The 26,162-nt window shown below is 38.6% G+C and overlaps 1 protein-coding gene across 10 annotated transcripts in view; it reads right to left on the bottom strand.

The window, feature by feature from the left end:
• Positions 1 to 297: 297 nt before the first annotated feature.
• Positions 298 to 26,162, bottom strand: part of wnk3 (WNK lysine deficient protein kinase 3) — a 72,922-nt gene continuing 47,057 nt past the window's right edge. The window contains exons 5-25 of one of the 10 annotated variants that reach the window (XM_021469966.3): positions 25,179 to 25,336; positions 24,804 to 24,892; positions 24,500 to 24,719; positions 24,043 to 24,364; positions 23,142 to 23,248; positions 22,769 to 22,954; positions 16,809 to 20,117; positions 16,000 to 16,040; positions 15,787 to 15,916; positions 15,580 to 15,696; positions 15,328 to 15,429; positions 14,886 to 14,934; positions 14,512 to 14,664; positions 12,751 to 14,315; positions 10,689 to 10,938; positions 6,359 to 6,432; positions 5,323 to 5,624; positions 3,847 to 4,082; positions 3,648 to 3,746; positions 2,903 to 3,084; positions 298 to 2,027 (exon numbers count right to left, since the gene is read on the bottom strand). In XM_021469966.3, the coding sequence (XP_021325641.1) occupies positions 1,641 to 2,027; positions 2,903 to 3,084; positions 3,648 to 3,746; positions 3,847 to 4,082; positions 5,323 to 5,624; positions 6,359 to 6,432; positions 10,689 to 10,938; positions 12,751 to 14,315; positions 14,512 to 14,664; positions 14,886 to 14,934; positions 15,328 to 15,429; positions 15,580 to 15,696; positions 15,787 to 15,916; positions 16,000 to 16,040; positions 16,809 to 20,117; positions 22,769 to 22,954; positions 23,142 to 23,248; positions 24,043 to 24,364; positions 24,500 to 24,719; positions 24,804 to 24,892; positions 25,179 to 25,336 (8,078 nt within the window). In that variant the 3' untranslated portion in view covers positions 298 to 1,640. Of the gene's footprint in view, positions 2,028 to 2,902; positions 3,085 to 3,647; positions 3,747 to 3,846; positions 4,083 to 5,322; positions 5,625 to 6,358; positions 6,433 to 7,460; positions 10,350 to 10,688; positions 10,939 to 12,750; positions 14,316 to 14,511; positions 14,665 to 14,885; positions 14,935 to 15,327; positions 15,430 to 15,579; positions 15,697 to 15,786; positions 15,917 to 15,999; positions 16,041 to 16,808; positions 20,118 to 22,768; positions 22,955 to 23,141; positions 23,249 to 24,042; positions 24,365 to 24,499; positions 24,720 to 24,803; positions 24,893 to 25,178; positions 25,337 to 26,162 lie in introns of those variants that run through there. The other 9 variants (XM_021469967.3, XM_021469970.3, XM_073939018.1 and 6 more) reach the window with 9 other exon arrangements.

Here is a 26,162-nt window from a genome sequence, read left to right as displayed (position 1 = left end):
AATGAAGGTCTCAGGAGTCTGGAACGAAATGAGGGTGAGTAATTAATAACATCAATTTTAGGCAAATGGACACTTTGAAAAGATGTGTGTTCAATTTAGTTATCAGACTATTCAAAGATGTAAATTACATTTTTTTTTCAAGAATTTTTTGTTATATCTGAATCCGTGGTCTTAGTGAGTCATAAAATGCAATTAAACCAGCACTAAATAAAATTAGGCAACCAATGTCATAATTAATTGTACGTTTCTTGCACAGACTGATCACATCACATAATTGTATGTAGTTTTGCCTGTAGGTTGTTTTTTTTTTTTTTAAATAAATGAATCACCAATGATTACGATTTCACCGTCTTCAAAATGTCACTGAAAAAAAGGACCTAGATCTGATTAAATGAATGAATCGTCAATGAGTCAGTACATTTAAAACCAATTTTTCTTTTTTTTTTTGGATAAACTATTCCTTAATTTAAATCTCATACGAACTTTATGATCAGAAAAAAAAAACTATTGTAGAAAGGCAACCCATTTCTGAATATCCTCCCAATCATAAATGATCTTGGCAGTTACGCATATGTACATATATATCATTTCCACCAGAGTTTATGGAGGAATCTGTCTTTTTGCCAGTGTTTTGCTGATGCGCTGCTTTCACGAAAAGCAAACTCACAGTCGACAGACCACAGCTGGATGTGCACGGCAGCACGTTCATACGGGACTGTGCAAAAAGAAAATACACAAGGACAAGAACAAGCTGCGTTCACTTCACTAGAGCAGTCCAAACAGCCGTCTAGTCTTGCACTCCTCACCATGGGACTAATGTTAATAGTGTAAACCTTAAAAGTATGAACGCCCGCTAAGACAGAGAGGAAAATACTGCAATCATATTAGCTACTTTCATTTGAAATCAAATGAAAAAGTATTAAAATCGTTTCTTTTTTTTCTCACAATTAAAATTGCAGAATTTGAAAAAGGAATTAGTCGATGGCTATTAACGTTATTCTAGAAAAAATCTCCGCTAGATCTAAAACGTTACCGCTATTTATTTTTGTAAAATATAATACATGAGGAGCATGCCTTATCCGTGCACAACAGGTGTTTTTTCGAATGTAGCTACGATGATGGTTGCAAGGTTAGCATGCTCTGCGCTGGAACATGCGTTGGATTTCGCTTCAGGCTCAAATTGTTGTGCTATATCAAGATGTCTCTTTTGCTGTTGACGTCTGGTTGTTGTTGTCGCTTCTGTGCTTATATATAAAAAATATCTCTTTTAAGCTATACAGATCCACGTCACAACAACACAGAAAAGGTGAATTTAAATATCAGTTACTAATTGCACTTTTTAAAAAGAAAAATCAAAGAGTCTTTCCTTTTGAAGCACTGATAAATAAAAACAAACAGGATCATTTCTCATGTCAAAAAATGTCTCTATATAGGGCAAGTTCAAGTCGGATATAAAACTTGACGGTGTGGAAACACACAGAGGATATGTATCGGAAAAAGAAAAAAGCAACACAAACGCACGCGCACACAAATACACACACTACAGTATTTATACAACCCCATACCCACACACACACACACCAACAGGCAACCGCTTGCTACTGGAGTCCGTACTGTACAAGATGTACATCAGTATCCGCTCACTGCTGTCCTAAAGGAAGGGTGGACGTGGAGGGTTTGGGGTGAAGTTTGGCACTGGAGGTGGAACAGGAGGATGAGGAGCAGGAGGAGGAAGAGCATGAGCAGAATACAGCGTCTGGATTGGTTGGGGGCGGTGTTTGTCCTGCTGCAGGCACCGGGAGCTGGGCCTGCTGCAGGGGTGAAGGGCCGTACTGCAGGGGCTGACGGTGCGGGCCGGGTTGTGGATGCACGTTCTGCTGGGGTAGAGGAACGATAGGGAATTGCGTCGGAGGCGGCTGTGTTTGTCCACTAATGGCGCTATAGGGGGTGGATGTCATGGTGGTCATGCTGACTGATACAGGCGTACTTAAAGGGGCCCCGGAAAACCAACCCGACGAAGCTGTTGTCTGCAAGAAACAAACATTTTTATTAGTGTATTATTTGTTTTTTAGTTTTATTATTACAAATATTTACTGAAGAGGAATTCAAAACTCTCTCTTCTAGAAAACAAATAAATAAACAAGCCATTTCATTTAGAAACAAATGTAAACTAGGTAGCCCGAAAAATAATTAAACATTTAAAAACTTTATAGACACATATTTTAGTATAAACAATCCCTTTAAAATGAAAACTATTTGGTATAGAACAAAAAAATATATATGAACAATAAAACAAACTGTTATGGCATAGATTATACAAGGATTTATTATAAACATCAAGTATAAAGAAATGTACTGCATATAAAGAAATATATAGTAATGTTCTTTATCAATTTGCTTAAAGTTAATTGCAAATACAAGTCCCAGCATATTTCATTTAAGGGGGAAAAAAATCTGGCACTAATTTAATAAATACATGACACTGAGCATGTGGCTCTCTGCAGAAAAATGCCCACAGCAGAAAAATGGTTCAAGCTATTTTTATACTGTATGCACATCTACTATACTGTGGCACACTTTTATATGTGGAGTCTGTGAGTCTAAGAAACAGTAATATCATTAAATTAGATGGAGTAAAAAGTATTCAGTTATTAGGAATCTTTTTCCACCAGTGGCCTTACGATGCAGCCACACTTACTGGTGTTTTTCACAGTAAAAATGATGTTATTTAAACCAAACAATCTGAAATTTGATGTTAGGGTAAAACTTTGACAATTTACACTCTTAAAAATTTCAAAAAATGACAGAGGATGGAGCTATATACACTAATAATGTGACAGCAAAATACTCCTACAGCCTAATCTGCATAATCGTGTTTGAGAGTTTGCATCTGGTGCTTCACCTCAGCAGGCTGGCTCCATCCACCCAACTCCTGCACTTGTTGGATCTGTTTAATCTGATTCAGCGAAGGCTTGGGCTGAACTGGACAAACAGTTTCCTTTGACCACTCATCGACAAGTTTATGCAGCTCATCTGTGAATGTGCTCTTTCTGTTGCCAGAACCCTGGGCTGAAGGACTGTGGTCTGAAAACAAGAAATTGGAAAGTTACAAAAGACAATGAATTGTGATTAGCTACAAAAATTGAGAAAAAACAAATGGAGAATCTTTAAAATGGTTTGATCAAAATTTCCAATATTGCAAAATATTACAATACATGCTATTATGATTTAATAGTTATTTCCATGTTAGTATATAAATATATATTTTTTTCTGTAATGGCTATATTTTCAATAGGCTGTCTTCAATAGGCTTATTTGGTGCTAAATTTTTTTAGATTTACTATTTTACAAGTTAAAAACAGTGCTGCTTAAATATTTGTGGAAATCTTGACCCCCACCACCCCCATATTTATTAATAAATAGAAAGCTCAAAAGAACAACATTAATTTGAAAACAATAATTGTTTACAGTATTGCAAAGATTTTTACAGTCCCTTTTGATTAATTTAATCCACCCTTAATGAACAGATGTATGTTTTTTATACAACAGCAAAATGATTATTAAATAAAATCCAACTGATTCCACATTTATAACTAGCATAACAATTTGGAGATCTAAAAATGCGATCTGTTCACCAGCTTAAGTACCTCTGTTAGATGTCAGGGATTGTGATTTCTCTGGCTTGCAGTGTGAATGTAGCCGGCTTTGCTCCCCACCGGAATAACTGCTAGACTGCTGAAGACTCCCTGAGTGTTTGTATTTTCAAAAGCAAGAGCAAAGTACGTTATTAATCACAAAAAAGGTCACTCAATCTGATTGGCACCTAATTTTTAAAGATGGCAGTACCTTGGTGTGCGACTCCGTTGTTATCCATGTGAGAGTGCGGCCGAGGCCGGAGCTTGGCTTTGGCGGGTCGGGGTCTGCGCGGGGAGATAGCGAGGGGTGCGGAGGGCAGAGGAGAGGTGCGGGACAGGCTCATAGACATTGGCTGTCTGTGGTCTTTGAGAGAGCGGAGCTGCTTGTACAAATCCTGTAGTTCTCTGTTCTGCTGTGCCTGCAGGGACACCACCTCCTTGATGTGTCTACAGAGAGAAAGAACAGTCAGTATGAAGCAATTATGGAATGGAAAAATAAAACAGCAGTGCGCAATCCGCATGTTAAGTCTCACGTCATATGTCACAGTTTCAGTGTCTAAATGCTCTATCAGATGAAAAAAGGGAATAAATAAATTGTACTAACATACACTCAGAGTGCTGTAATACTATTGAACATTATGTTCATTATGTTTATATCTATTCCTAATCCAAGATGGCCAAACAAGGATTTATCTTTTATAAATAGTAGAAATACTGGCCTCTTGGTCTATACGTGTAGCTTATAATGCCATTTTTTTAAAAGAACAGCTTTAAACGAGCCCTATTATGGATTTTCGAAAATAACCTTTTATGCAGTGTAAAAGCTCTAACTGAATGAAAATATCCAGATGAGCTTTGCGGGTCCACCATGGTAAATTTCAAAATAGCTGAACTGCCGCGGACTCGATTAATTCTAAATGTTTTTGTTACTTGAAGTTATGATAAAGAATAGAGCAATAAGCTGGTGGACAAACTTCAGGGCTCATCAAATAGATTATCAATATGCTCCTGCCACTGGGCTCACACATAAAGTATACTGTACACTCACTGCTGGCTTCAATACTTATGAGTCATGATGGGCATTCCCATTTCCCATATGCACAGCACTCAGTAGACCAATCACTGCAGACTAGTATCACACAAAGGATTGGCTAGGAAAAATGAACCGCTGAACAAATCATAAGGGAGTCTTTGGGACAATAAGATAAATTACAGTGCTTAGGACAACTGAGTCCACCCCATTTTGAAAATGAATATTTTGGATCCATTTCTCAGTGAATGTGGACAATGTATTTTGGTGCATTTTAAACAAAAAGTTTTATTAAACAGATACATTTATTAAATTAATATTTTAGTCTACATATATCTAGAAATTGATAGATAATACAATTTAATTTAAGCTAAATATTGACAAAAAAATTATATCCTACAAAATTTCAACTAAAATGTCCCTTTTTTTTGCTTCTCTTGATTTTAAATTTGTGTTTGTGTTGTGTATTTAGAGTTTTATCAATTCATTTAAGTAGAGGCTTAAACCTAGGAACAGTTTTGCATACTTAACTCTCAAAAAAACAAAACATTGCTGAACTAGCTTAGGCTTGTCATGGCATCTAAAAACATCTAAATCTAAATAAGTCATTCAGATAAAAGTAAATGTAAAGTAACAGGTGTATTGAACTTGTCTCACTTCTCTCTGAGTTTGTGCAGTTCTTTCCTTAAGTCTTCATCCTCCACCTCGCTCTCATCATCACTGCTGCCCAGGGGTGAGTGCGCGTGGCTCTTGGATGGGTGGCTGGGTGCTGTCGTTCTCCTCTCGTCTTTCGTTTTCCTCCTCTCTCGCTCCAGGTCAGGTGACACAGGGGAGCTGTCGGTCAAATGCTCCTCTCGATGTTCAGCTTGAGTGACTGAGAAACGGCCAACTCTCATCATTTGGCTTGGTGGAGCTTCCTGCGTTGGAAGGGTCTCTGCAGACTGGGATACTGGAATCACCTGAGAAAAGAGCAGGAAGTTATTGATATTTCAAGCAGTTTAAATTATTTGTGTTAACTGTGATGACAGTGATGTACCTTTAACAATAAAGACAAGAACCCAAAACTCATGGTGTAACCTTTTAGTAATATGGGAATGGTTGTGTTCATGAGATATGCATATAGACAACATTATAAAAAGCCATTTACACAGAACAAGTTTTTCCATTCAAATGGATGCGTGTGATCACTAAGCTTGCGTGTCATGAGTGCTGTTTATAAACACCACGTCAAGTTCAACAGTTAAAAAAAAAAATTCAACTTTACACGCAGTACCATTCATTAATGTTAGTTCCAGGGCAGTTGCCCAATCAGAAAGACTCATGTCTGTGATATAAGTATGTTAATGTATAGATTTTGGCCTGGTGATTAAGTATAGTGATGAAAATTTATGATGACACAAACATACTACATTCTTTCCCAAAATTCCCATTTGGCGAAATGATATGAGTACATTTTACACTTAAAGTGTGTCCTTTCTTTTGCATTTCATTGTTACAACAGAACTTAGTCTTAGGAGAAATAAATCAAAAGAAAAAATTTGTATCATTAATCAATCACAAGAAGACACTTTCCCAAGAGCACTAGAACTAATCTCTAACTGTGCTTTACAGAGTAAATAGTTTTGTGTCACTATTTACAGTTCCTCCTGTTTAACCAGCAATTGGCTGAGCTACAGCAAAATGAAAGAAGTACCTGGAAACGGCCTCTGCGTGAGCAGGGTTGGTCATCTGTAGATGCCTCCTTCATCCCCTGGCTAGAGTTGCCATCTTATCAGAAGGAATAAAGAAACAGACGCAAAGACAAGGGAACACAACAACAATAGTAAAATGAAATGGGAACATACAGACATATTTGGTATATATATATATATATATTAAAAGAAAAACACAAATAAGCACACAAACAAGACAAACCACAAGAGACATCACAAACAAACAAGGAAATTGCATTAATAACTACAGCACACAAGATATCTTTGACTAACAAGCATTCATGCATGCTCACGTGGTGAGATTATAGAGTCAACAAGGCAAAATACACCATCACTGGCAGTCGGTGGGCATGAATATGAATATGATGATCATCTTAAACGTCATGCAGTGTGTAATGGGGAATGGGTGTGGGGAAGGGTGGCAGGGAGCAGCTTGAATAAACATGGACAAATTCTGCAGTACAACTTCTAAAAAAGTGCAGAGTAATAAACACATGTAACGTGCCCCCATCCATCCACACTCACACAATTACATTTATCTGTAATAACACTGAGCTGCAGTGATACCAGCCAGCATGTCTGAATCATCTACATATACTGTGTCCGGAGGATACATACAGAAACACTGTATCATTCCAGTCTAGTTCTAGGTTCTAGTTGATGCTGGTCCTAAGGTGCTTTTCATGATGCAATTATACACATACACACATATGAGTGTTGCACATCTGCCAATTGAACTGCTGAAAACTACTGCTCTATTGTTTTGGACTAATAATATAATGTGTTCAGGCTATGTTGGGAATGGCATACTACCATATTACTCATGCTATGCATGTTCAGTATACTGCATACCATATGCATATGCAGTGTTTATGGGAAATATACACAACTTGCAACCACACAATGTGCATTATACAACCAGAGAACACTAATAGGAATAATGCATTGTATAATATTTATAATACCAAGTTAGAGATGCTCACATTAACCAAATAACCGTTACCAAAAGGATGCATTTTTAAGTAATGGTATCAGTTAACCGGTAAAAAAATAATTTTTATTTTATTTTGTATTTTTAAAATTTTGCTGCATAAATGGGCAACACATGTTTGTTATCTCGTTGGGAACATGTGCAACCACAGACGTATTTGTAAAAGAAGCAAAATGACAGGAGCAAAAAGAAGAATATTGGTGGCCACAGTTTGACACAGACGAGTTGATGCCAAACCAGCGCAGATGGTGATAGTCTGTCTCCTAAACCTCCATCTATTTGTACAAGTGGAGAAAAAAGCCGCAAACTGTCTGAAATGTCCACTAATTTGCAAACAAGTCAGAGTGTCAGGATTTTCTCTCCATCAGAGCGTGCTCTGCACCACTCAAACACAAATTATATAGTTTTGATGATTAAGTGTAAAACCAACAAACCAACATGTTTTCAATTTGGAAAATTACGGTTATTATTAGTTCTTATAAAATATCTGTTTTTAAAATAGCCTCCATAGCTTAATCTACGAATCAAACAAATCCAATGATTTATTAAATTTTTGCATGATAACTCTGCACTAAACTGAGACTCTTATTATAGCTATTCATTCATTCATTCATTCATTCATTCATTTATTTTCTTGTCGGCTTAGTTCCTTTATTAATCCGGGGTCGCCACAGCGGAATGAACTGCCAACTTATCCAGCAAGTTTTTACGCAGCGGATGCCCTTCCAGCCGCAACACATCTCTGGGAAATATTGTAGCTATATAAACTATAATATATATATGCAAGTTAAAGCAACACGGTATGTAAAAAACAAAACTATTATATGCTATAGTTGCCTATACTTAAAAAAAGTCAACATACAGTATGCACCTTGTTATTTGTCTCCCACGCGCAGCACACACATGAACCGCGAGTGAGACGGAAGAAATAAAAGCACAGAAGCTCTAAGGTAAAATAAGATACTCAAGTTATAATCTTTAAAATAACGACTTCTATAAAAACGCTGACAGAGGTTTGTAATATAAGAATTACAGCGGAACATTAATTAAATGCATATTTTCTGTGGAAAATAAAAAAACAGTCTATGCCGGTACTTAAAAAAAGAATTGTGTCAGTGTTCTCATTTTCTAATCTAAATTTGTCATTTAAGTGAAAATATCTAAGGCAGGGCTATTTATTTATTTTTTTCGTTTTTATGCTGTTGGAAACACTGCATGTTTTGTAGGCTATGCTGTTGTTGACATGTTAAAATATTTTATGTGTCAGACACAAAATAGACGCGTCAATAAATTTTTTATTAAATAATAATTTTATATTAATCTGACCAGTCAACGGTTAATATTCATTTAACCAGTGGCGTTTGTCGGTTGAGAAAATTAACTGAAATGAGCATCCCTATACCAAGTTGTACTGTATACTAGTCAAGATACCTATACAGTGCACAGAGTGCAAAGCTTCAGCTTTATGCAATAAAGCTAAATAAAATCTGCTCATTTAAAAAAGCCAAAATTACAATTTTGGCCATGCACACACTACAGCTACAGCGTTGTCACTCTTGTAAATTTCTGAACTGTGTGTGCACAGAAAAGAATTGACCTTTAAAAGGCAAACTAGCAATCAAAATATGCTGCAGCATATACTGTATGTGGCCTTTATTTTATTAAGATATCACTTAATGTACACTTTCATTTAAGTCTAAGGTCAGTAAGTTTTTTTCCTTCTCACAAAAGGCTCTTATGCTCACCAGGACTGCAATTATTTGACCAGAAATAGAGTAATAGATTGAAATATTATTATAATATAAATCAGCTTTTCTAAAAATGCATTAGAAGTCTTTAATGCATCCTTAGAGTATTAATTTCCTTAAACTCTTACTGACTACAAACCTTTGGCTGTGCAACATGTACCAAGACTGTGGTTTGAAATGCTTATCAGTGCATACTGTGTACCATTTTTTACACTAAACTATTTCCACACCCTTTTAAACAAAACTGTATACACAGCAGTATGCTAGTATTCCATTCCAAACACCGACATGCAAAAAAAGGAAAACAAAACCTTTCAAAAGTCTACCCAGGTAGGAAAGAACAGGATATAATCTAAAGCTGTTGGAGAAATGAACTCAGATTCATATATGTGACCACGGACCTCAAATACAGTCATGAATGTTACATTTTTATTATGTTAAAGATTTTAGATATTGTTAGTATAGGGCAAGATTTGGCAGAGATACGATTGTTTGAAAATCTGAAATGTGAGGATTCAAAATTATAATGATGAGACAATCACATTTAAATTTGTCTTAAGTTCTTAGTAACGTACATTACTCATCAAAAATTAAGTTTTGATATATGTACAGAAAAATATTCATGGAAAATAATATTCATCATTATTCTAACAAGAAAAATCAGCAATTTTATGCAATACAACATGCAATGTATTTGTGTCAACTGCCAAAAATATACCTGTGCAACATACTGTAAGATTTAGTGATTTTGTGGTCCAGGGTTACATATCAGACTCAAAAATTTTGATTCATATACTCATATGAATATAAAAATATAGCTTTGATTTGCTGGATATTAAACTTGCTAAAGCTTCAGTAAATTAGTTTATAAACATAACGGTCATGTAGGTCAGATTCATCTCTTAAAAGAAAAGTTTGCAGCTGTTATTTTGACATTATAATGGATAGGAATTGAACTGAATTTAATTGGACATGATTGAACAACATATTGCGGCATTCAGGTTTTACTAAACAAAATGAACAGGTGCAAACTTCAGAGTCCAGCCCATGTAGTTTTTAAACAAGTGTGCCATTTTAGCCATTTCAGGTGCTGTGGGTGAGTGAGGCGGGTGCAGGATGGTGAGGGGTGCAGGCACCGCAATAACAGCACTGCATACGGTGAGACTGGAGACTCAGATCCAGGGTCATCCCTCTTAGATTCTCTCCCTTTTCTACCCTCGTCTGTTCTTACCCCTGGGTAACCCATGCAGACAAAAACAAAAAGGAATCTACAACATAAATGTTAATGTAAAGCAGGAGCAATTCCACAACAAAAAAACTAAAGCAAGAAAAATGTAATCGCTAGGTGATGTAATGACTTCATTACAGACTAAGCACACAGCAACAACCACCATCAAAAACTATTAGGATTAATAACTAATTATTAATTCTAACAGTATGTTTTAGCAATTAAGAAATCCCTATCTAGCAAGGTAAGGGGTCAGCTATATTACTTTTAATCTAAACATTTATTTTCTGTGCCCACCCACACCCCTCACTCGCTCTCTCTTGCGCGCTTCCTGCGAACACTACCTTGCTGGACTCTGGGCTTCTTGAACAAGCTGGCGGAGTGGCGCAGTTTGCATGCCCAGCTTTTGAATTTGCGAGTCCAGGATTTCTTGCTAACAGGATTTCTGATACTAGGACATGTCAGGTTTAGGCCAAAATATCCACCTCCTTCATTGTGCTGCTGCTGTCCAGGCCACAGTGGGACGGGCGGCTGAGAAGAGGAAGGCAACAGAACATCTCCAGGGGTGCAGCTGTCAGAGAGGGAAGGGGGAGCCTGGACATAGCACGTGAACAAGGGGAGAGAAACAAATGTAAGCAGAATAATATGAAAAATAATAAAAACATTAAATTTTAACTTGAAATTTTGTTACCAATTTCAAGATTTGTGTACATAATAGTGATGTGACAGAATGAGTAAAAATTTTTTTTTATTATATTTCGCTTTGACTGCAAACTTTATTGTCAAGATTAAATTTATTTAGGTTTCTCATATTTTAAAATTTTATTTTAACATTTTTTAATTTCTTTTTTTATGGTTGTGGTCTATGCATAATTTATTTGCCTTTTATATTTTCTTAATGATACAAAAAAAGAGCAGTTAAGAGACAATTATTAAAAAGGCTTTATGTTAAATTAAACCTTTTTTTCTTTTATCATATGAAGGTAGTTTATTATTTTTGCGAAAGAATAAAGGACGACAAAAGATTAACCTGATTTTGGCCCTGTTTACACCTAAAATTAAGATATGCTTCTGTCAATCTGACCACATGAGTACAAACAGCAAAGTGCAAATGGGTTCTGAAATGTCTTAAAGGTGCTGTATGTAAGTTTTTGACTTTTCTAAAGCATAAAAATATCATTATATTTTGCTAATTTTTAAGAAACATGTCAAGTGAACATTCTTGTTTATCTGAAAAACAATGCTGAAGTCAGTTATTCTGCTTTGAAAATGTGTTTTCTGTGCCGGCATGCTGTCTTGTTTTTATTTTTTTTAAGCTGCCCAATGCCAGTTTACTCGATTATAATTCAGCAACCCAGGTTGCCTTGTTGGAAAACAGCATATTTCATTTATTCAGTCAGGAAGACTCTCAAAGCGTGCGTCCGTGACAAATGTCACGTAAAATGGCATTTAAACTCAATTAGCATTTAACACTAAATTAAGCACATGAGGTGTACCTGAGGTGATCAGTTTATCTTGTTGTTCACCTTTGAGAAGATGCCCTTTTATATATATATATATATATATATATATATATATATATATATATGTATGTATGTATATTAATTTGAGGTGTTGAAACTCATTAAACTCAAATTTTAATATGTAAAATATTCTTTCTATCGTGTGCTGTTACTTTAATGTTAAACACGATATATTTCAGACTTTAGCCTCTATAGTCAATCTGGCAACCTGTGCTTGCGTTTGTTTTGATCCAGGAATGTGATACTTAGTTCAACCACTGGGTCTCAAACTTACATACTGCCCCTTTAAGTTTGTAATTTTTCAAACAACTGCAGACATTTATAAAAAAGGCAATTTACTAAGTTTCTTAGTCAGTGTATATGCTTATGAGATTGAAAGGGTTTGAACAACCACTAAAGACCACCTCCTTACTGCCAACTGACCTGATCCTTTACTATTATGAGACTTATTGATAAAGCCCACTGGCCAGACAGAATTTGAAATCTTAAGTTTGGTATGAAGGTAAAAAAAAAAAAAAGAGTTAAATTCTCATTTAATCAATTCTATTACAATTTCAACATTACACAGACCCAAAGTTTTCTGAATAGTTTTGTGGTTATCAGACAAGTGATAAAAGTGGCTGCTTTCCCTATTGCTTTGACTTTCTGATCTAATCAAGCTTCATATGTAATTAGAAGGAGCTCATTTCATAATTGTGGAACAAGCTCACATATACTGTACAAACAGCCTCACCTCAAATAAATAAAAGAGGTAGAAAGTTGACGAATGCTAAGAGAAAACATGAATGTGTCTCCCTTGTCTACTTGTAATCCAAACAACCAAAAAGCATCTTAGAACCAGTTGTATACAGGGACTATGTAAGACACACACACCCTTACTTACGCTTACTGATGATTGAATAGTAACTTTGGGGGATCCAGGCTCCTGTGGATGGGAAAGAAGAGAGCATGGAGGGGATGTAGAGGAGGCAGGCTGTTGTTGTACCGCAGGTGGGATAGTCGTCGTCTCCTCGCCTGCTTTCTCTCGCTCTCCATCCGGGGAGGTGGAGGAAGAGCGAGGGGTGGTGGAGGAGGTTGTGGAAGAGGTGGAGTGAGGGGAGGTGTCCGAGGAGGTGGCAGGAGGTAGGGAGAATGCGTAGGGGACTTCTGAAGACTCATCAACTGCAGTAGAGGCTGTGGCAGATCCTGAAGTGGAGCAGGCTGGAGCAGTTCCTCCTGTGGAGGCACTGCCCACAGCTGCTCCACTGCCGCCGTGCTCCTGATAGAGCAGAGTCCTCAATTTCTCATCCAAAGTCTTGATTCGGTTATCCACAAACTCAATTTTGGGAGGGCCTTCACTGTCCGACTCTGCTACTGAAGAAGGCTGTGCTGGAGAAGGAGTGAATGTGTGGGAGAGGGCAGGAAGAGCTGTTTCAGAGAGAGGGAGGGGTGGAAGAGAGGTGTCTAAAGAGGGATGCGGAAGTGCAGAGTGGCTGACGGTGTCCTCACCCGTAGACAGCTCAGACTCTGACTGCTGGAAAGACACTTGCTTCTGCACTGCGGTTTTTGCCACTGGCATCATATCATGTGGGACCTGTTTATATAATGTCTGGGTTTGCTCAATTGGAGCCTGCTGGGGGATCATAGACTGCAATGGAGCTTGAACCTGCTGAGGATCCTGGGTCTGGAAGCCATGCTGTGGATGAATGGTCAGTATCATTGGAGCTGATTTGGTTTCTTGAGATAAAAACTGTTCTGCCATGTGCTGCTGTATCTGCTCTGCACTGGATGTTTGCTGTAAGAATGTGGTCTGCTGCATTGGCTGCTGTTGCAATTCTACTGGTACTTGCTGGAGAGGGACCTGCTGAACTTGGGCAGCTGAAAGACCTTCATGCAAAGGAACCATCTCTTTAGGCACTGCCTGTGGTAGCGATTTTGATTCTGGTTTAGGTAGCTGTGGAGCATCCTGCAGAAGTGGCTGAGGGGTAATCTGCGGTTGCTGAACTTGTTCAGTTGTGATCAATGTTGATTGAAGTGTCTGGCTTTGTTGAGGTATATCTGGCATCTGTGAGGGTGCCATTGGGGTTTGAACAATTAAGTGCTGAGATGGGTCAGCATGGGTCAACAGTGACGTTGGAGGAGTCACATAAGGCTGTTGACCCTCACCTTTAACAGCAGATTCTCCTTGGTCCACATTAGAGCCTGTGAGGGCCATGGCTGCAGGAAAAGGAGTGGCAGAAGTGCTGGAGGCCATGACAGGGACTGGACCTGCGGTCAGCATAGTAGAGGAGACTTTCTCTACTGCTGGCAAGGCAGCAGGTGTAAAATCTTTTTGAGCAGCCATGGCTGAGGCTGACATGGATGCAGGAGCGGATACAGTAGAGACTGGAGGAGAGGATGCAGATAGTGAAGAACTTGGGGAAGATGCTATTCCAGCAAAAGACTCGGAGCGCTGCGGGCTCTCATGATCTGATAATACATTAAACAGAATTTTAATTATTCTTTAGTTGTCATGTGAGTTAACATTAGTCTCATTAATAATCATATCTTTATTGCAATTTAATATTATTGTCAAAAACATTCTGAAGTTGAAATATAAGTTAGGTAACTTCTACTGGAAATTTCACTGCAGGCCAAAAGTTAAGGGTGTCAATGAGTTTTCTACCTTTCTCGGTTTCTATGGACTTGGGAACTCTGTTCTCCCCCACTGGAGGGGGAGTCGAAGCTCCCTGGTTGGAGTGTGAATCACGGTGACGAATAGTCTGGTTAATGAAGAACCGCCAGCGACCTACTGGAGAAGACTGAGGGGCTGAATCCACTTTGGAAATGTAAAAAAAAAAAACAGTGAACAGTAAATTTATCAACTGTAACAAAGGTGTACATTTTTAATTTTGAAAAGCCTTGGTTAATATTTTTTATTTATTGTAATCAATATTAAAAGAAACCTATGCAATGCTGAAAAAACAATGCTATTTTGAGCTTAAATTTGTTTTATGATTTAATATGAGAGAAATGCTAATGCGAGATTGTTACACTCACTTGTTGCACTGGATGGGGTGCTCACTTGGAGCTGCTCCAGGGATCCAGTCTGTGACAAAAAAATTGAAATAATAAAAAGAACAACATATGCTACTATATAAAATTAATCATTGTTTGAAGTCCCTATTTTTATTTTTAAGCAATTTTGTCATTTAAAAAAAAAACAGCAAAACACTATTCACTAAAGACATTTTATTTCAAACAAATGCAGTTCTAAACAATCCCGTAAGCTGCATAATGGTTTCCACAAAAACGACATAGCATATTTGTTTTTAACTCTGAATAAGAGATTAGCACATTAGAATAATCAGAAATAAGCATATTGGAATATTGAGACGGATATCTGAAATATAGTAGGAATAAATTTCAAATAAAAATACATTACAAAAAACAAATGGAGAATTTTTTCAACAATAGCAACACACAACATTGAATGACAAACCTGCGACTGAGTACTTAATATTGCTTGAGCTTTCTTCACTATACATCTCAGCTCCTCAACAAATTTTTCTTTTTCAGGCTCAAGGACGAAGTCCTCCTCCACCTGCACAAAACATATTGTGAAGAAATCTACTGATGAAGACACACTCCGAATGAAAAAGCCACAGGTCAGGATCAGCTATTACAGATTTTCTTAGCATGCCATTTCACAAGAAGCAAATGAATCACTGTAGCAGCTAAAAAAATATATTACCATGTAATCTGCAATGTCTTCAGGTGCATCTCCCTCAATGTCAAACTTGAACGTGACCATCTTGTTGCTGTGAGTCTCCAACTGACATTCTACCATGTTGTCTCCTGTGCATGAGACCTATAACATATAAACATAAGTGCTTGTTGTATATATTTTTTAATTAAAAGAGAAGAGCAGAAAATATTGCAAATATTATGATTTCCTTACCTGCAACATGCAGAGTTGGAAGTGAGTTTTTTCAGTCTTCTGACAGGATGATCTCCTCTGACATTTTGCCTTATCTAGTTTTCCACTAGGCCACACCAACTGGCCCTCATCTCCATTGGTAGGAGCAGAGCTGGATTTTATGACATTTTATTAATAGTTTGAAAACATTGTTCAATGTTTAATATGCTGTCACAACTAGACAAAAGCACTTACCATAATAAAGATCCCCTGTTGGCAGAGTGAATTAGGCTTTCCTAATAAGTGAAAGAAAAGACAAACAAACAGGAACCACCACATAACAACATAAAAACAAAAAGAAAAACAAAGAACCAAGCATCAGTAACGTAATGATGTTTGCAAATAATAATCAAATAATACAAAAAAGTTTCATAAGTAAAATGACCAGCAAAGTATTACACAATACTTTGTGTGAAAATAGATAAAAAATGTAAAGTTTAAAGTTTTTTTAGGAGACAAAACTGTAAGTTTGATTTTCGTAAGTTTAACTTTTTGTAGGTGTTGTGATTTTAGTGTTATGTTCTAGGTATTACAACTCAGTTTAAAATAGACTGATATTGTTATGCCTACAAAACCTTAAATATTGATTACTTATAAAATACTTATATAAATATATACTAAATTTTATTTATACTAATATATACTAAATGTAATATATACTCGTATACTATATATATATATATATATATATATATATATATATATATATATATATATATATATATTTAAAAGAAAAACACAATATATATACAATATATACAATATATATATATATATATATATATATATATATATATATATATATATATATATATATATATATATATATATATATATATACACACACACACACACACACACACACACACACACACACACACAAACACAATAAACACTGCCATACTCACTACACAAAAATTCTCACTGTTATAGTGAATGGAAAGGTTATAATGTGTGACAATAAGGTATAATGTATGGTAATCTAATTTACAGTGGTTTTGTACCTGAGCAATGCCCAGCAATGCAGCGTCACTTTCTGCCAGCATGGCGGTTGTCAGCACAGAGCCGTTTGAGTCATGGGACTGGGTAGTATTGACAGTAGGAGTGGAAGCAGGGATCAAATCAGCAGGCCTTGCCTGTGTTAGCTGTGCGTCTGCTGGGACAGGAATTTCTGAAACTGGGACAACTGGTTGTTGGGCTGGGAGAGTGGAAGAGGGCTGTATGGAAGTATGAGATGGACTTGTGGGAATCTGTGATGGCATAAAGGCAGCCTGGGTGTAATGAGGATGCTCAAATGCTCCAGTGGGCTCTATGTGAGTCTGTGCCTGTGAGTTTGAGAGCACTTGTGACTGCATGCTAGACTGTGTTTGAGTGTGAAGAGTTAATTTCTGCTGGGGGGAAGCTGACACCACCTGACTGTAGAGAGGTACTGTACTAGCTTGGGACTGAGGTACCTGACTGGGTGCAGTGTGTAATGGGAGCACATGCTGGAGCACTGGTTGAGGCTGACACGTTTGTTGGTGGATATCTTGTGGTATAACAGCATTTGGGGGCAGAAGCTGCTGCTGATGGTGGAGGGGTTGTTGTTGCACGTGGTGGGCTTGAGGCAAATGCTGCTCATACTGTTGGGTAGCCTGAGGCTGCACTAAAGGTAGGGGCTGCAAGAATGCCTGCATCGAGGCCAAACTGACTGGTTGTTGCTGAGCTTGAATTACTTGTTGGGTTTGGACCTGAATTTGTGATTGGTTTGTCTGCTGTAAATAGCACTGTGTTGAGGAAGAAGCCACTGGATTGATCGTAGGTGCAAGTGACACCGGAGATAGCACCGCTTGCTGATATTGCTGCAGAGGCGGCTGTTGTTGTTGTTGCTGCTTCACAGGTTGAGTGAGGTCTAACTGAACAGACTGGATCGTTTGAGAAGCAACAGGTGCTTGAGCATACTGTGTGGGCACAAGTGTAGAAGCAGTTGGGACTGTAGCTTGAACAAAAGATGCAGGTGCAGATGACCCTACTGCAACTTGACACTGGAGAGAAGCTGCAGCTTGAGGGGGTACCAGTTGAGGTTGAGGTGGAAGGGTTTGCCCTTGTGAGACCATCTGTGTTGAAGTTGGAACAAAAGAATGAATGGGTTGTGGTGTAGGAACTTGTGTTGGGGATGTGATTTGTTGGGTTGATTGTGGAATTTGCAATTGGCCTGTCTGAATTTGACCTCCCATTGACTGCTGTGCGGGATGACTTTGACTCTGCATTGCAATCTGGTCATAAATTGTTGGTTCACCTTGACTCTGGAGTTGTACTTGTGCTGTAGGTTGAGCTGACATCTGAGGTGGCACCTGTTGCTGCAAAAGTACTGGGGCTTGAACTTGGGTAGGTATTTGAGTGCTGACTATTTTAGGTGCTGCTTGAAGCAGGGTTGGGATTTGCAAGTCTACCAGAGAAGGTCTGTGTGTTGCTTGGGGAAGAATGGCTTGTTGCTGAGTCAAGACCTGGGTCTGGTCAGTTTGTTGTTGAGCAAGATGAGGCTGCGGTTGTAGAGACATCATTTGTTGAGATTGCTGCACTTGACTAATCTGCTGGACCATTTCTGGAGACTGTGCTTTCACCAGGGTTGCTTGTTGCTGCCCACTATGATCCACCAGAGCTGCATGTTGCTCCAAATGTTGTTGTTGCAATAGAACTTGCTGTCGTTGTTTCTCAGCTTGTAGAGCTTGTTGTCGCTGTAATTCCATCTGCTGTTGTTTCATCAGTAGATGCTGCTGCATCTGTTGCTGCTCGGTCTGTTGTTGAAATATTTGCTGCTGCAATTGTTGATCAGTTGAGTTCTGAAGTTGTGGTTGTTGCTGTAAAACAGCCTCGATCTGCTGAGGCTGCTGTTGGCGTATTAAATTTTGCTGCTGATCGATGTGTTGCTGCTGTTGCTGTTGCAGCTGTAGCAGTACTTTTTGCTCTAACTGTTGCTGCTGCTGAACGAGAGCTTGCTGCTGCTGCTGCTGCAAAAGAGCTTGCTGTTGCTCCAGCTGCTGCTGTTTAAACAAAGCCTGCTGCTGCTGCTCCAGCTGTTGTTGATGTAGAAGAGCTTGTTGCTGCTTTAACTGAAGTTGCTGCTGTTGTTGCAGTAAAGCTTGCTGCTCCAACTGTTGCTGCTGGAGAAGAGCCTGTTGTTGTTCACGCTGTTGCTGCTGCAGTAATACTTGTTGCTGCTCCAGCTGCTGTTGCTGAAACAAAGTCTGTTGCTGCTGTCTTTGCTGTTCTGCCTGTTGCTGTAAAATGGCTTTTTGCTGCTGCTCTATTTGCTTTTGTTGCTTTAATGCATGCTGCTGTTGCTCTATCTGTTGCTTTACTGCCAAGTTTTGCTGTTGCTGCATAAGAATTTGTTGTTGTTCCACTTTTTGCTGTTGTGGTGGCTGAATATAAACTTGCTGTTGATGTTGCTCCATTTGGTTTTGTAAAGCAGCCTTCTGATGTTGCTCAATTTGTTGCCTAATCAGAAGCTGCTGCTGTTGTTGCTCTATCAATTGTAATGGCTGCTGAATTGCTTGCAGCACCGGTACCTGTTGTATCACAGTCTTTATCACGTTCTGGTCTTGTGATTCTGCCATTTGTGGCACATACACTTGCTGTTGCTGAGTCTGGTGTTGATACTGATCAACTGAGGGTTGCTGTATTGATGTCTGATGCTGCTGAACTTGAGGCTGTATCCCAACTTGTTGTTGGGGTTTGCTTTGAGGTTGCTGTATAAACACCTGCTGTTGCAGCTCACTTTGCTGTGGGTTGGTCATTGTTGGCGGTGCTTGCTGTGGTAATGGGATATATGGCTGTTGAGATGCACTGGAATGTGGGGCCTGCTCCTGCAGAACCACCTGGGGTTGTTCTGCATGCTGTGACTGTTGTAACAAAACTTTAATTTGCTGAACCTGGTCAGTTTGCTGTGGCAACAAGACTGTCTGATGCTGCTGCATTACATTTGCCTGCTGTTGTGGTGTTGGTTGCTGGATGTTAGGTTGCAGCGTTCTGGGCAATTCAGGCATCACTTGCTGTTGATTTTGAACAACAGTTTGCAGGGGCAAAACATCCATGGGTTGAAGAGGAGGAATACTAGTTTGGGTCTGTATGGGTGGCATGATGTTGCCTGCTGGTGCTATTGGTTCTCCAGTCGGAATAGAGGACGTAAGGACAGCCATGGGTGCCTGGGGCGATACTGGGGGCATGTATGTCTGTGACTGTATTAGGGAACTGTGGGGAGTGGAGGCATCAGTAGGCCGGGAGTGTAACATTTGTGAGGATGCAACATCTGCTGAGTAAGGTGGAAGGGGCTGGTAGGAGCAACATTAATTTGGGAGGAGTTAACAGGCCAGATCAAGTAGTGGGGTAGCATGTAGTGGTGGGAGGGAGAAAACAGAGAGCAGGAATAAGCATTAGTGCATTGATTAATCATCCAAAGGAAAAAAGACATTTTGGAAAGCAAAAGATTCTGCTTGTGCAATTATTGGGTAACACTAGACAGTGTTTAAACTATGATCAAAATGTTTGTTTCTTTAGTAATCATATGTTTAATCTTAACAGAGGCTGTATTCCAAAAATGAAGGGCAATATTGATGGTGTTCAGGTCAGTCCAATACACCACAAAAGCTTTTCCCCTATAGGTCTATTTTACCATTAATGCAATTTTGCAGCTCAAAACCTTTAAATAACAGCAATGCATTCCTACTGGCAAATTCGAGCCCTGCAATGCAGCAAAAGTTTTTTAAATGACCGCAATACTTTGGTCATGTCAATTCAGAAATACCATTTGTGAAAAGTTGCCATATCTGAACAAAATACTATGTGAAAACAGCAGAGTAGTACATGCCAATAAGTATAAAATAAAGGGGGTTAGGTGAACATCTAATGACACTTTACTGTCCCATGAAGAAAATTAATCACTGGAAGTGAAGTATCACATACGCTTATGTCACACAGCAGCCATTTTAAAACCCAAAAGCGAGGCTGCGGTGGAAAGAAACACGGAAGTATAGGATCAGCACTGTAAACATTTCAACAGCATGCAGTGGACAAACCACCACCTGTTGCGGCGATTTCAAAATGCATAAATGGTGTAAACATCACTTTAATATCATTCAGTTCAGTTTAATTTAAACAATTAATGCATATTAGGCATCAAACAACATTACAATCTCTTTAAGGATAATACGCTTAAGTGTCCTCCTAAGTTTCAGTTCATGGCACCAGGTAAACAACGTGGTGACGCTTTCCTGCTTCAGCCTATGTAACCCGGTGAGCCATAAACAATGCAGTTCACTGTAGCACATCCTCGTGTTGTCTGTAATAGTGTTGTCCCGGTACTAAACTTTTAAAAACGTCTATTTCCTGCTAACATTTAAGCGCCATTGAGCGTGTTCATAAACAGCGCTGATTTGCCATAGTGTTCACCAGTGCTCAACAGAAATGACTGTGATTGGCTGTGAAGGTCATAAGTATACCGCTCTTCACAGATTGCAAACACAGATAGACGGACATTGGAGTGTTTTAAAGCCATGAAGATCAGTCAATTTATCAGGATCTCAAGTCTGTGTTTGCACTTGGTGAACATCGGTGAAGTGAGGTGAACTGATGACCTTCATGGTCAATAACAGTCATTTCTGTTGAGCACATGAACACCATAGAAAATCAGCGCTGTTTAAGAACGTCATCAACAGTGCTTAAATGTTAATGGGAAATGGACGTTTTTTTTGTTTTTTTTTTTACATTTCAGAATCGAAATTTTGTATCGTGACAAGTCTAATATAGTGAAAGTATCAGTTCATTAACTTGTTTGATAAATGGTATCTAAAACGTGTGTTCAGAAAAGAAAATGTCAGCTAACTAGTGCTATTTCCCTTAACTTAGCTGAAAATGAGGTCCAATATCCCTTTATATTTTCACTATTTATTCAGAACGGACTTTCGGGTCACTTGGATGGCAGTGAAATTATAAATTTGTGTCACTTTCTCTTCGCTCATAAGATATACAGCCAGGTACACAAATTCCTCTGTGACTCAGGCGATACTTCCGGGTTTCTTCCTACCACAGGCTCGATTTCGCTGTTTAAAATGATGGCCGCGTGAAATCAGTCTATTGGACAATAGTAGGTCATGTATTAACAATATGATAGATGTAGCATGCCCAGATTTAATTTCAGAGACTGAAACAAAAATTCTTCTTGTACTTGACCTGAACCATATTTTTTGATTCAATTTGCTTTGAATTTGCTTTTAATGTGAATAGGCCTTTTGCTTTGCGTAACCTATTGCTTTAGGAAATTAATTTCTATCTGTCAACTTGTAAAGTTTGTACCTTTTCCAGCTCAAATACTGTTGCTGCTCTGCATACATTATTATGTATTTTTTTTTCATTTTGCTTCATCGTGTTCTGGCATATATCTGCTGTAGCATCATATAAAAAACATGAATAATAAATGTAGCAATTTAACTTAATTTCAGCTTGGTTTGAAGTGAAGAAAATGTGTTCACTTTAAATAACAGGCTATAGTTCAGTTTATAAATCAACTCAATATTACAGTGAAATTCAGCAAAAAATGTGTTCTCTGGACACAACATTAAAAATGTAGGTCAGTGAACATCACGCAACTCGGCACATGACGACCTAAATCAAAGTCACAGAACACAGAATACACAGAGGCAGAGGTTTCTGAGAGGAAATGCATTTCAGTAATAGTGTGTCATGTCTATATATTGTCTCTGGAAATAAATAGACATGACACAAAGTTATTGTAACTTTATATTCTGACACATGGACATGATCATGAGGAGTGAAATATCAGTCCCTCAACAAATTCCATTAAAATAACATTAGAGACTGAGTGAACCAAGTCTACCAAGATTTGTTTAGTCATAATTTATTGTGTCCAGTGCAAAAAGAGTGAAATCGAGAAAAGGGAAAAGCTGGACACAAGGGAGACAATCACCTGAGAATATTGTTGAGGCACAATTAATGGGACCTGTGAAGCCATAGTGACTGGTTGAATGAAAGTCTGAGCCCCACCACCACTTTGGCCAATGGAAATGCCAGATATCCCACCATTCTGGCCAACCGGCACATTTGGAACCCCTCCGCTCTGACCAATTGGGAGCAGTTGAGGGTGAGACGCTCCCTAAATAAAGGAAACAATTCTTATCTGTCCAAAGTGTACATTTACACAACAATGACTTTTTTTGTGTTGCACATCAAAGGTTTCAAATGAGCAAGAATGGTGGTGTCTCAGCAGCTTGAGATGTCCAGTGTGGCACAGGAAACAAAGTTTGCAGGCATGCAACGTATATGGAAGTAGCAGGACTTACAGATGTGCCAGTGGGGTAGCTGGTTTGAGCATGAGCACAAGGATTCCCTGAATCGGGAGCTGAAAAGGCTTGGCTCTGTCCAGGGACAGCAGCAAGACTCTCACTCTCTGAATAGGGAAAAGCGGAACAAAAAATAAGATTTATACCCCAATTTGGGTCAAATATAAGTTAAATGTGATCAGAAGTTCATATTAAAGAAATAGTTCCTCCAAAATAAACATTCTGCCATATTTTACTCAAATTTGACTTTTTCAAAACAGGTTTGTGTTTATTCTTTTGGGGCTAGTTCCACCAACAGTGGGCAAGCTAAAACATAGCCTAGTTGTGACTTAAAGGGAGTCAAAGGTACATCTTACACACTTCTAAATAATTTTGTGTTGCACCACTCAACTTAGTTTAAATGCAGCAATATGCTCCAACTAAATATTTACAGCAGCCTCTTCCCATGTATAATGGTAAAAAAGAGGTGATAGCAAGATTAGTTTACACTAAAAAGCACACAATTAAAATGAAGAATGATGTCCCTCTACTCACAGCCTTATTTTTCTCCTAAATATCAAATTTTTTCGGTGTGTGAAAGAAGAATTCGATTTTCTTTCAAGGGGTGTTTTGGGTTAATTGTATCAATAAATTAAAATGAGAATTTCTTCATGAATGAGTTTTCCCCCTCATTTCCCCAAATTTTTAAGAATGTTGGAAAGCAGTAACCATTAAGACAAATAGCAGGACAAACAAATACTAGTTAGTTACCGGTTTCCCAGATTTTTCTAAATATTTCATAACAAAAAACTCAACCTGGTTTGGAAGGAGTCAAGAGTGAGCAAATGATGACAAAACTTGGGCCAGTTCATATTTAAGTGAACTATCACTTTCAGATTGTGATTCTCTTTGAATTGTGCACCTGTGAGGCCTGATGCAGTGCCTTGTTGTTGGACATGTTGGTCAACTTCTGGCAGCTCCTCTGCCTCTCCTTGACCCCCGGCAGCTGCAGCGGCACCTGTGCCCTGTGAGGAGGTGGTGCAAGAAGGATGAACATAAGGAATGGAGGTGGTAAGGACAGAAGAATCACGGCGTTCATCCAGACTTTGCTGTTGTTGCTGCTGCTGCTGCTGCTGCTGTTGGAGGAGCCGCCGTTCACGAGACTTCTTAATTAGAGTCACCCTGTCTCTGATGGACTTCCCCACTACCTTAGCGTCGCTTTCATGGAAAAAGCCAGATTTTACCTTTAAAAAAAAAAAACAGAATAGAAAAAACAAAAGGGTGAATGAGATCACTATAAATAGCACATGCTATAGTTTCCATTATTTCTGATATCTGACATGTATAATACACTCTTTGTCCTCTCCTGCATTTCTCACCATCTCTAGAGCAACTTCTTCAGCACTATCGTTCTCCAGGTCATAGCTGAACTCGATGGCCTCATTGTCCTTGTGCTTGCCTTTGAGTTTCTTTGGCTCTTCAACCCAGATGCGCAGGGCCAGGCAGTCTTTGCAGCCTGTATCTTCCTCTGCAAGCTCCACACGAACACCGGTGTCCTCTGCGAAGAAGGCATGATTTAGGAGGTCCTTCACTGAGAGCCTGAGGGTGAAAACAGAGAAGGTAGATGATCATTTCACATTCTCGCTTCACTTACAGAAGAACTTTCACGAGGTACGTGCTTACCGCTCTAATCGGTTTTGGCGAATGCAGCCCTCAATGATTTCTTTTACCTCAGGGTCATTTACTTTGTCAAAACTGGCAGGCTTGATGCCCTGCACAAAAACAAAACAGATGTGTTCATCCCCATGTGATTCACACCTGGATGCTATGCGAGTACTGAAGTACATATACAACTAGTGCATGAGCTAAGAATAAAACAGAACAGTGAATTAACGAAGAATAAATTGTGAAGTGCTGTTTATTTGCACATGCTAAAACATTATTGCGGTGTCGTCTAAAAGCACATGATAACAACATGCATCATGATATATGTTGATCAGCACATTTAAGTGAATTCACCCTATGATTATCTAAATATCAAGAGTCATAACAACTTACACTTGTGACTTTGCGGTAGATCTGTGCAGCATTTTGGCATTCTGAATAGGGGTACTCTGAGGTAGCCATTTCTAGCATGCACATGCCAAAGGCATAGACATCCACTGACTCGTCATAGTGCTCCTCATACATCTCTGGAGCCATGAACTCTGGAGTTCCTGAAAAATTAATACAACATTAATTGGAAATTGTCTCTTTTTTGCATCCGTGTGTCAGGTTTTCCATCTTTAGCATCTGTTGCTATGATACAAACAAAAATCTGGTAAACTATTAATTTAATTTTTCCTTGACAACAGCCAATGATCAAGTAGTCATGAAAACTCAGAATAACCTTGGCGTTTCAAGCCTATAAATGTGCCTTCTCCATATAAGGCTAAAACTAAAAACTAAATCCTCTCATTTAACTGCAAACCACAAGTAGATAATCTCTGAAGCAATCAAGAAGCTCTTGAACAAAGTGTGTCTCTTTCTCTGATCTCAGAATTATTGAAATTCACATGAAGAATTTCAGCCACAGCAAGCAGACATGATCATCTATGCAGCGCCCTGGCGCTTTGAACTTGCTAATTACAATAGCCTTTGCAGCAACCTCCATCTTAGTGAGACAGGAAATAACTGAATCCGCAAGCTACTGCTGTTAGCTTTCAGGTTTACCATGGTAAAAAGAACAATGCTTTAAATAGATATGCTGCTTGCTTATTTGGCTTTGTTCTAATGTGAATATCTGGCATGCTAACTTTCCTCTCAGCAAATATATATGTTTAAAAAAAAAAAATCAATAGGCATTGATGTTTTTATGCGTGCACATATTGCTGTCAATAATGTGCGGCAGCGAGCGGTGCCCTTTATTGAGCTGCAGTCTGGCATTATGAGTTAAGAGAGTTAAAGAGACAGCAAGCAAAAAGAGACCTGTTCTTGGATCCTTGACAGACACCATAATTACAGCCACTAGTGTGGAAGGCCTGCACCCCGTTCAAAACACAA

The sequence above is a fragment of the Danio rerio genome, chromosome 23, assembly GCF_049306965.1.
Source record: "Danio rerio strain Tuebingen ecotype United States chromosome 23, GRCz12tu, whole genome shotgun sequence".
Lineage (NCBI taxonomy): Eukaryota > Metazoa > Chordata > Actinopteri > Cypriniformes > Danionidae > Danio > Danio rerio.
Note: the sequence above shows the minus strand (reverse complement) of the source record. Positions and strands in the feature narration are given on the sequence as shown.